The sequence below is a fragment of the Uranotaenia lowii genome, chromosome 2 (assembly GCF_029784155.1).
Source record: "Uranotaenia lowii strain MFRU-FL chromosome 2, ASM2978415v1, whole genome shotgun sequence".
NCBI classification, from domain to species: domain Eukaryota; kingdom Metazoa; phylum Arthropoda; class Insecta; order Diptera; family Culicidae; genus Uranotaenia; species Uranotaenia lowii.
In genome coordinates this window covers 222,986,752-222,998,870 of record NC_073692.1, presented here as the reverse complement: position 1 = coordinate 222,998,870, position 12,119 = coordinate 222,986,752, and the positions used below count along the sequence as shown (strand labels likewise).

At 38.3% G+C, this 12,119-nt stretch overlaps 1 protein-coding gene across 1 annotated transcript in view; it reads left to right on the top strand.

Annotated features, from left to right (window-relative positions):
* The window catches only part of LOC129744720 (zwei Ig domain protein zig-8-like), a 237,683-nt gene that overhangs the window by 17,381 nt on the left and 208,183 nt on the right, over positions 1-12,119 (top strand). Inside the window, exon 2 of the mRNA XM_055737402.1 lies at positions 10,759-11,095. Coding sequence (XP_055593377.1) covers positions 11,026-11,095 — 70 coding nt within the window. The 5' untranslated portion in view covers positions 10,759-11,025. The remainder of the gene's footprint in view (positions 1-10,758; positions 11,096-12,119) is intronic.

Genomic DNA, 12,119 nt, shown 5'->3' with positions numbered 1-12,119 from the left:
GTCGTTTTTGAGATTTCATCATTATGACAGGGATAACAGCTAGGAAGATGAGTTAGCTTAAAGAAGATATTTAAAAAATACTTTTTTATGATAATTGCATTATTGCATTACTTTTATCTTTCAGGCAGCTCCAAGTTTTTTGCCACTGCCTCATAAATATATTTAGGAATTTCCTTAGGAAATATCTAGGAGCATAGGAGGTGTAGGAAAAACGATCGCACCATTACCAAAATGGATCTTGATCTATAAACCCTTCCCAACTAACAAAACCCTTTCCTTGGATATTTGAATATAGATTCGCAGACGTACAGACGGTTTCCATAGTTGGTGATATTGACTTACCTTTGTGTCTAAAATTTTCAGAGCCAGTCTCTGGAATATATAGGGACAAAAGGTTGTGGATTGAACCTAAAAAGTATCCTACTAACATCCTTTCTTATTTCCCCTATTGACTACTAGGACGTGGCCGGCGCCGTTATTGATCATTTTTTAAAGGGAGAGCATGAGTCTTGTGCATTGTGAATGGACTGCTAGTCCCAAGCACCATTCTGTTGGCCCTTGCACAAAACTGATGGCCTCGATCAATCACGGAGTAGCAACCATTGGCGAAGTAGAACTCGTTCTACCTAGCCACGCTAGCGATCATGGAATTGGAAATACGTAAGTTGAACAAAGCATACTATAATATTTAATCAGAAGTTTTTTTTTATTGTTGTTGTGTTAACATATCTTCACAGCATTTCCAATTCAATGATTTAAGGTGGATATGAGTAGTCAACCAAGCTAAGCTAAGCTACTCATGAGTAAGAAACGGTTATAAATTCATGTTCTTGTTAATTGTGTATTTTTGCTGTTATTATTATTTTAAGCTAAATTTGATTTTCTAAACCCTCCCCCCCTCCCCACCCCCTATGAACTGGTCCTTCGCACGGGCCTGCCTAAAATCGATTATCCATCCCTGAAAACTTTCGTGTGCCAATTTTCATCTTAATCCAAAGTCAATATCGTAAAAACAGTGAACAGGTAATATGGACGACCCCTTTGGCCGACCCCTGACCAAGATTTGGATAATTGAAATCAATTTGTTTATTCGTAATAACTCCTATGTGCAAATTTCCATCACAATCCGACGTTTAATAACGTAAATATCACAAAAATATTGGAAAGTCATATGGTCGAGCCCTTTTGCCGGTCCCTTTTACTAATTTCGTTACCAAAGATTGATTGCCCGTCCCTCAAAACTCTCGTGTACAAATTTTCATCTGAATCCGATGCATAATAACGTCAATATTGCAAAAACAGCGAATGGTTTATATGGACGATCCCTTTGGCTGCCTCCTTTTTTTGTACGCTTTATTTTTAGAGGGATTAACCAAATGTTTTCACCCTCAATTTTAAGTTTGAACTTTTCTACATCACACTTGATTTCACTATATAATGCACTGTTTTTAAGAAATTCAATAAGTTTTTTCTCACTATCCTTGTTGTTTTCAAGGATTTTTTCTAGTCCACCTTCTATTTCAAAGTTTTGTCTCTGGGTGGAATATTTTCTGCAGTCTATCAAAAGATGTTTCACTGTTATCACTTCACCACAAGAAATACACGTTGGTTCTTCCTTCGCTTCCAGTATGTGACCGTGAGTCAACCTGGCCCCTGACTCCGCATTTTATACCTGGAATCGATAGCTCGTCACTCAATATTCCTATGTGCAAATTTTCATCTCAATCCGATTTATAATAACGTCAATATCGCAAAAATATTAAGCAGTTGATATGGACGACCCCTTTTGCCGACCCATGACCGAAAATTGAATACCTGGAACCAATTGGTCATCTCTCAAAACCCTTATGTGCAAATTTTCATCTCAATCCGACGAAAAATAACGTCAATATCGCAAAAACAATATTTGTCTTCTATGAACGACCCCCTTCAGAAGGATCATCCGAAAATCTGAGAACATTTTTCATCATTCCTTGTCCTAATGAGCATCCATGCCAATTTTCAGCTCGCTAGCTCTAAAGACGGCTGAGTCTATATAGGACAAACAAACAAACAAACAAACGCACAGAAAATTACTTTTATTTAAATTGATCATCTGTGATGTTATGGAAATAAACGGGATGACTAGGTTAGGGAATAAATAAAATAAAGCAAATGAAACGACATAAATGTCATCCATATTTTTCAGTTTTATGATTTGATAAGAGGCTCTCAGAGCCAGAGGGGTATTTTTAAATGCAAAAGTGGTCGATTTTGAGTAAACAATGCCAATCAACTCTTCAAAGAAGGATACGGGAGTTTAAGTAGGCGTGGCCTTGTAAGGACGTGAAAAATTATCGCTATGATGAGATTAAAATAACAATAACAAATAACTACGAAGAAAACATTATAGTAAAGTCTACTGAAGCTTATGGAAAAATCTTTTGAATATTTCATACACCGGATAGATGTGAGAAGAGGGTTCAGAAGCTCCGGTGCCAAAGTTGCCAGTACCAAAACCGCAAATGCTCTGCTTATGCAAACTAAAACGCCGGGATTTGGATCAGTGAAAAATGTATCCTCAAGATGAAAACATATTTGGTGACATTCAAACTATTTACAAATATATACCTACTTTTACATTGCATTATTTCCATAAAAAAAACCTAAAGGATAATTAATACGGTCAAAATTTGGTCAAGGGAAAACGCGTGTAAATCGTTGAAATCGTGTATTCAAAAAATCAAATTAAATCTCTTTTTCAAGTTTAATTAGTATAAAATTCAGGAAAAATGTTCAGTGAGGCTTCTGCTTTTCCAAATCCGAATTGCCGGGCCTTACGCTTAGCCCCTGCCATCAGATTTTGTACAGCCACTTTCTTCGCCGCAGAAAGCCAGTTTGCCTTGAACTGCTGCTCGTCCTTAGCAGTTTTTTTGGTCTTCTTTAGGTTCCGCTTGACAATAGCTCAGTATTTCTCAATTGGGTGGAGCTCTGGCGTGTTGGGAGGGTTCTTGTCCTTGGGAACCACCTGCACGTTGTTGGCGGCGTACCACTCCATGGCCTTTTTACCGTAATGGCAAGATGCCAAATCCAACCAAAACAGTACGGAACAACCGTGTTTCTTCAGGAAAGGCAGCAGACGTTTCTTCAAACACTCTTTCACGTAAATTTCTTGGTTGACCGTTCCGGAAGCTACGAAAATGCTGCTTTTCAAGCCGGCTCGTTTTTTTTGGCTCGATGCACGGTTGTAGACGATACACCCAGCTTATTTGCGGCATCTTGGAGAGAGAGGTTAGGGTTCGTTTGAAACTACCGGCAACTCTCTTTGTCGTCTCAGCGGCTTCCGGTTTTCGATTTCCTCCCGATCCAGACTTTCTGGTTGTCGACAAACGTTCCCCAAACACATTAATTACATTTGGAACGGTTGATTTGGCAACTTTAAGTGATTTTGCCAGCTTTGCGTGCGAGTAGCTCGGATTTTCGCGATGCGCGAACAAAATTTTGATACGCTGCTCTTCTTCCTTAAACGGCATTTTGACAACTGAAGAGTGAATTCCAGAACCAAAAAAGGAGCAACATTCTACACACACACACCTTTAAAATGAGGGGTGTTGAGGTTTTAAAAATGCAAAATTGAATGAAATACGTCAAGTTGATATCAACCAAATTTGGACCGTATCGCCCTTTATATGAACCATTTGGCAGTTAACTACACGCTTTAATCTTTCCAGAGGTGCCAGGTGTGCCGATTTTTCAGGATTTGTCTGAATTTCGAGAAACCGTATTGATTATTCAAAATCACTTTAATTGTTTTTATTTTTGAAAATTATCTTTAAAATGTCCTAATTGTCTTGATTTCCAAATTTTAGTTAATTTGGGAAGCAGGATGAAGTTATATCTAATATATTTATTCTATGTTCTAATACCTAGTGGAGATTTTCACTTTCGTAGTATTCCGTCTCACGACATAACTTGATGCACATAATTTCTAAAATTCACTCGGTTCAATTTCTCGAACATCCCAAATTCGCCAGATCACGCTACACTTGGTCTAATCACCTCGCCCGTTGCGCCCAACCTCGTCTCGTTCCTACCGGATTAGTAGCAAACACCTGTTTTTCCATGTCTCGTGCCTGTACAGAATAGTGATTATCTTTGTCTACAACTTTGTGAAGAAATGAAAAAAAAATCCGAATGGTTTACTATGAACCATATAAATTTTATTTTTTTTTGAAACATCGGAATTTTTTAGATTTTTTTGTAAAATTTCCAAAGAAGCAAAATGCAACTTTTTTAAGAGATTGAAAAAATTCTCTGGAGGGTCTATTAGTTTTCATGACCTCAAATATGTTTCACAGTATTATTTTACAAGATTTCTAGGACTCAGAAAATCTTATTGCGTAAGACGCCTTTTTCAAAATCGGGACACATTTCCGCTCCCAGCATCAATGCTCAATTCTAGGCATGAGATTGCTCCGTGGCGACATACGTACATATATTTCCCCATCAATATGTCTTGTCTTGCACCAGAAATAATGTTTGGCATAATCCATGGATGAATGACAGCTTACGTCGCAATGAGGACAATTTATTTCTGTCTCGGAAATTTGGCGAACGAAGGATGATTTCCTCTCAATGGAGAAGAAACACCAACCAACATATATTTAGATGTAATATGGGAAGACCATCATCCGGGCTCTGAAGGACGAATCTTCAGTGGAAATCGTCTGCGGCGATGTTTGTTTTATGTGTTTTTCCTGATTGGCAACAAATCTGTTTCCAAATATAGAAACACATTATGACGGTTTTTTTCTCTGTTGGTTTTCGTCGGCCCAGCGGGGTTTTTAGAATGCACAGAGAATGTAACGTTTTACTCTGCTATATCAACATGGGTTATCATCAGACTTCTTCGATTCTCTTGATTTTTGCTCACTTCTTCTCATTTGCTTGTCAAACGCCTAAGAGAAACATGCTTTCTCACACTTAAACCGATCAAGCAGCCCACGTTTCGTTGCAGAGCATTTCAAAAACGCAGTCACCCAATTTCAATCTCGAATGGAGAAATGTTCATCAGCTTCTCAGTTACTGGCTGAGAAATCAACGACCGAACAGAGATGGAAGCTCCGGTTGTGGTTTATTTCAGCACTTGTGGGGGCCAATGTTCCATAATTTCATATAGAAAGAGGACGGTTCAATCGCACATTAAAGCTGCCCACGTGATTTGGTGAAACGGCCATATTTCATATGCGATTTGCATTTCTTTTTCTCTTAGGAGCGATGAGAATAGTAAAACTATGCCCTTGCCTTCACTGAGCAATTCATTTCACTGATCACACGTGGCGCTGATGAGATGTTTTCAGAGTCACAAACCAACAGTGCTCTGACAGTAGAAGAGTGATCATTCGTTAGAGAAAAAATGTCTCTTGGCTCTCTCAGCAGCAGATGATAAAATGCTCAATTGAAATCTCCTCACAATTATTAGGAGCGAGAAAGTTCACTGTCTCCTTTTGAGCAAGATGAGCAAAATGAAGCCTGGTTATCATCATCGTTTTAATTGATATTGTAAAAATATAGTTGCAAAGGGAGGTTCTATTTAAAATCTATTTTAAATCATTTTGAGAAAAACAAAAAATATTGGAAATTAAAAAAATTCCGCCTTACAAAAAATCCGTGAAAAACTTTCGTCTCACAATCTCAGTCACTCAAGTGGAACAACATCTTCAAGTGTGTTAAAATCAAACATCAACAACACATGACACGGTAAACGAATTCCGTACCCTATATCTGTCGTTAATCCAGATTTGGTACTTTTCCACCGAAAAAAAAGGTTGATCCAAAAAACGAAAGAAAATCCATTTTATCCGGCTGATGAACAGCGCAAAAGCTGCCATGTTTCGTATTTTGGCACCTGTAGAAGCTTAACTCACCTGTCAGTTGCCAGGACATCTTTGACACATTCTGTCACATCAGCTGAAGTGAAACGGTTTCAGTTTACACGGAGACAAGTTTTTTCCGACATCCGGGCGGGCTGACGAAAGACTTTTGGATCACAAAATTGGTGGTGTTCTCGAAAAACGGATTCAGGAGTCAAGCTTATTTGGATCGGTTTCAGTTTTTGGAGCTCATCTTTTTCTAGGAAGAATTTGATTTTCAAAGCTGACTTAAACGAATAAAGGAAAAAAATCTTTTTTTTCCTTGTAGGGGAGAGCCCACTGCGACCAGTAGTTGATCTATTGTGGTAATTACCCCGCGTTACTGTATGCTATCAGACTCACCTGCACTATGGGTTGAAGTGACAGTTGATTGCTGACTAAGCATTTTATCCCAATCGGGTATGATATCAAAGATGTATGATATAACCTTCTTAGGGTTGATATGCAACCATATTTCTTGTGCGCTTATTAACTTTGCCCCAAGTACACGCTCTCTCCTATTTAGGAGGGCGCAGCAGTTGCATAGAAGATGCTCTGCAGTTTCTTTTTTCGAGCCCGCAGAACCGGCAGTCATCGTTTTGAATAATGTTTATCCGTTTGAGATGTTGTTTTGTTGGACAATGTCCGGTCAAGAGACCTGTGTAAGTACTTAACTCATGCTTGCTTAGGTTCAACATGTTTTTGGAGAGTCGTGCGCTTGGTTCAATGAATCTTTTTGCCTGAGCTGCTCCCTCTGCTGTTCTCCAATTGGAGACAATAGTGGTGCTTTCCCAGTTCTTGAGTTCCATATTCAAGGCACTCCTCGATACTCCACAGAAAGGTTCAGGTCCAATTAACAGGCCCTGAGATCCTTCCCTTGCTAGCTGGTCTGCTTCTTCGTTCCCTAGGATACCGCAGTGGCCTGGAACCCAGAATAAAAATACTCTGTTCCGTATGGCCAGGTTTCTTAGTGCAACAATACACTCCCATACTAGCTTGGAGTAACATGTAAACGTACTTAGTGCCCGGAGAGCGGCCTGGCTGTCAGAGAATATATAGATATTTGTGCCTCTTTTCAAACAGGCTAAAGTGCATTCTAGAATTGCTTGAACTTCTGCTTGGAATACTGTTGGCCAGTTTCCCATCGGAATTGAGATCCTGAGTCTAGGTCCGAACACCCCTGCCCCAGTTCCATTATCCATTTTTGATCCATCAGTAAAGAATTTTATCGATCTGGAAGGAACCGCAGGTCCACCTGACTCCCACACGTCCCTATCGTTGATAGTTACATTGTATGGTATGTCTAGATTGAAAACGGGTTCCATCCAGTCATCGTTCTTTACAATAAGTGAGTTTATTTTAAATATCTTCAGGATTTTTAGGTGTCCTGTAAGATCCCCCTCATAGAGAGTTTTGTTTTTGGAGAGTCTCAAGGCACTACGTTCTGCCTCTAACTCAATAAATTGATGTAGTGGCAGGATATTTAGTAGTGCATTCAGAGCCTCGTTTGATGTGCTTCGCATAGCGCCAGTTATAGCTAGGGTTGCTATTCTTTGAAGCTTCGCTAGTTTCTTCCGGGCCGTAGCTTGCACAGTTTTGGTCCACCACACTAAAGAAGCATACGAGATTTTGGGTCTTATTATAGCTGTAAATATCCAATGGATAATTTTCGGCCTTAGTCCCCATTTTTTCCCTACTCCTTTGAGGCAAACCCATAGAGCTATTGTAGCCTTGGCTATTACATGCTCTATCTGCGGATTCCATGATAGTTTTGAATCTAGTATGATGCCTAAATATTTCACCTGTGATTCGAAGTTTAGCACTTCCCCGTCTAATGTTAGTGGTTTTAGTGCAGTTTTTCGTCTCCTAGTGAATGCTATCACAGTAGTTTTGGAAGGGTTAATGTTCAGTCCCTCTTCCCTGCACCAGAATAGTGCGTAGTTAAGTGCAGATTGCATTCTGTTTGACAACACATTCTCATATTTTCCCCGAACTATTATTACTACGTCGTCTGCAAAGCCAATAACTTCGAAACCCATAGAAACAAGTTTGTTTAGGAGATCGTCCACGATCAATGACCACAACAACGGTGATAGAACCCCACCTTGGGGACATCCCTTTGTTGGAGTGGCTTTGATTGTAAGTCCTCCCAAACTTGCATAGATGGTTCTATTTATAAGCATGCTACTAGTCCAGTTAACAATTGCCGAGTGGCATCCTCGTCTTTTCATAGCTATTTCGATTGAACTGTGAAATGCGTTGTCGAATGCCCCTTCAATGTCTAGAATAGAAGCGAGTGCTATTTCTTTTGCCTCCAGGGTCTTTTCTAGTTTTTGTGTTAAAGTATGTAAGGCCGTGACCGTTGACATACCTTTTTTGTAAGCAAACTGAAAATTGTTCAGCTTACTTGAGCTAAGATACTGCGATTTAATGTGCTCGTCAAGTATCTTCTCCATTATTTTCAAGATAATGGATGTCAAACTGATAGGTCTGAATGCCTTTGGTTGGGTTTTATCTTTTTTCCCTGGTTTTGGGATGAAGATAACGCGCACCTTTCTCCACTGTGTGGGAATATGACAAAGTGTCATACTGGCTACGAACATCTCAACCAAGGCAGGTGTTACCATTTGTTTTGCTTGCTGTATTTGGATTGGTATAATCCCATCTTCACCAGCAGCTTTGAATGGCTCAAATGTACTGATTGCCCAGTTAACCATTGACGGTGTAAAGATTGCGCGCGATTTGCGGAGAGCTTCATCACGCCTGACATTCCGATTGGGTTGTTCAGCCGGAGTGTCCTTAATCTCTAAACCGATGGATTCTGGGAAATGCGTACTCAGTAGTAATTGAAGGGTTTCTTTCGGGTCTGTAGTGAACTCCCCGTTGTTTTTCTTCAATTGACCTAGTCCATTTGAGTGTTCTTTAGATAGAACTTTCTGGAGCCTGGCAGCTTCTGGCGTAGATTGAACGGTTTCACACATGTGCCTCCAACTACTCCTTTTAGCTTTTCTAATGTGTTTGTTGTACTCAGTTAGGGACTTATGATAGTCATCCCAGTTTGAGTCAGCTTTTGCTTTGTTGAAAAGTCTCCTTGTTGTTTTTCTTAACTTTTCGAGTTGTCTGTTCCACCAGGGAACTCTTCTATTAGAAACACGTTCCTTCAGTGGACAGCTCGCTTCAAAAGCGTATATGATTTTATTGGTAAAACAGTTTGAAGCTTCCTCTAGCTGCTTTGTTGTTCGTATTTTCACATCCAACAAAGGTTTGCAAACTTCAAGTGTGTGTATGTAGAGACTCCAGTTGGTGTTCCTGGGGTCTCTATAAACATCCCTGATTATTTCCCCTCCCACTATATCGAATGTAATATGTCTATGATCAGACAGTGATTCTTCATCCGATACCTCCCAGTTTTTTATTTTTCCCAGGAGTAGTGGTGTACATAGGGTTAAATCGAGGACTTCTTGTCTGTTCGTCGTTATAAACGTAGGTTTGCTTCCCTCATTACAAATTTCAATATTGTTTTGTGAAAGAAACTCTAATAAGGACTCACCTCTAGTGTTGATATCTGTACTTCCCCACAGCGTGTGATGTGCGTTAGCGTCGCAGCATATGAGAAACTGCTGGTTAAGTGCCCGGCATTTTCTCATAAATTCTACTACCATCGGTGGGGGTATATCGGTGCTATCTCCGGGGAAGTACGCTGAAGCTACACTCACCGTGTGCTTACCTTTCGGTGTTGGTACTTCTATCCGTATAGCCGTGATGTCTCCGTCGATAAATTCTGAAAAGGGAGTAAATTTAATTCTTTTGTTAACAAGTAGAGCAGCCCTTGGGTGAGCGCTCCGTTCGTCGTAGAGAATCTTACCATTTGGGGTATAAAGCCCTCTCTAAAAAATCTTGCTCAGTGGTGTGTAAAAAAATTGGTAATGAAGGTTTATGTGTATGAATTATCAAATTTACACAAATCGGAATCTTGATATTAAGATTTTGATTTCAGATTAAGATTACAGATTCAGATTTCAGATTCCAGATAGTCGTTGAAGTAACTGATTCAATTTTCACGGCCATATCAGTGAATTTAATTTTTTATATGAGCATTCCAAGGTTTCAAAATTAAAGATGAATAGAAAAAAATTATAATAGGTATAAACTCATGACAATTATTTTTCTTTAATAGTACCTAAAATTGAAATGAATGTCAGTATTAATCATGTGGTATGTTTGCATAATATCAATTTTAACTTTTTTAGATGATAACAAATATAAAAATCTTTTTAAGGTGCATTTTTTTTTTAATTTCAATGTTATTCTGGATTTTCATGCTACATATGTTTCTTTTTTTAGTTTTTTTTTAAGTCTTGAACTCTTATTGAAATGTTCAAAGAAATTTCTCAGAAAAAAGAGTCCATTTGATAATGAGATGAGAAATTTTTAGAACTTAACCTTCTTTTACCGTTAAAAAGGGTACAATTAGCTGATTAGGATCATATAAATAGACCCAGATTATTATTTTGGCTGTATCTTCAACACTGCTAAGTCTTCAACACAACAATTCAATCTTAGAATCATCAACATGTTCACTATCTATTCATGAAGAGAAAAAAATAACACAATTTTTGTGACGTCTGAAAACTGAGCCAAAAGTCAAAAAGGCCAAAAAAAAAGAATGCGTTTTAGAACAACGATCGTGACCGTCCCGGTTCGAATAAAAAAAAATTTACTATATCAACGAACAAAAATACTTACATTTTTTTTAATCTTTTTTCATCATTCGAGCGTTTTAACCATTAACGAATTTCAAAGTTGATTGAGAGATCTTTTAACCTGAACTGACTCTTTTTTTTCTTTCCTACTTTTCCTTCCTCAGCGCTTCTAATGTCCATTACCGGGAACGATAAAATGCAATTGAAGCTGCATTTCGATTTCGTTTCCAATTAATGGAAGGTCCTGCTTTCATCCTCCATCTGAGGCACCAATGTCGAACGTGAAAGGAAGTGAACAGTCAAATCGAACTGATACCTTGAAGGACCACCCGATTTACGTTGAATTTTGCGGAAAAAGTTAAAACAAAAAATACTACATACTCTCGAAGCAGAAAGACGGAGGAGCAGCAATTGTATTAAAAACCCAAACGATGCAGAGTGCAATCATCAGTGCATTAATTTTGCTAGCGAATGTGCAAATCAATCGACATCGAGTGAATGGTGAGTACTTGAACTTTCGTTGATTGGAAATTTTTTTCTGTATAAACTGCTGAGCACTTACTAGATTTGATTTGTTAAATCAACAAAATTTTCATTTTTTTTTAATGAAAATGTTCATTGCTACACGCGCATTGTGTTGAAAAAAATGGAAAATTAAACAATTCTCATCAACGAGAGAACATGATTAAATCTTCAAAAGTGCATATTCGATCAAAGAACGAAAAGTCCATCTCTGTAAGCAAATTAAGCTTGATATTCTAAAAAAAACTCTCTTCCATTCAAATACTTCTTCGTTAGAACCATGTCTGAAGAAAATGCTCAAGGATGTGTTCTCTTTAATGATTTGATGCTGCGTAGCCTAAAGACAAATTTCGACATTATTTAGTTTGTCCTTTTCTTGCAAGAAAAGTTTCCCGGTACCGAAAGAAAACAGGGTTGCTCTAAGCTCAGCTACGATCGTTGTTTTTTTTCCAAGGAAAAACATCAGAAAACATTCACCGAGTGGCACATAATGTCTCTGGCAATAAACTAAAGAGTTTTCCATGAAGAATGTAAGTTGCAAGTAAAGTGAACTGACAAGAACTCAGTCATTCATTCTTTCCCATGAATTAACGACTTATCATAAGTGCCAATAATTTTCTAGCTGTTAAATGAGTAGCTGAAGAAATTGTAAATTTGATTAGATAACTTGTTTAGAAATAAGATGAAAATATTAACTTAATAGACAGTATTTTGAAATGACCAAAATAACATCATTTCCTAGTGATGTCAGCCAAAACGAATCCTTGGTTGAAAATCGAATTTGTGGCGATTTGGGTTACAGAGGGCTTTATGCGTTTTTAATATTCTAGACTTGGCCTCAAGAATAACTATCAATTCTAGAGTGTCCATTTCCCGGCCATTTTAGCGTTCCCGAGAATTGGGTAGTCTTTTCCCGGGAATTTTTAGGATCCCGGGTAAAAATAAATATTTTAACGCTGCATACGAAACCTTATCTATGAGGTTTTTTTTTATTTTCAGGTGG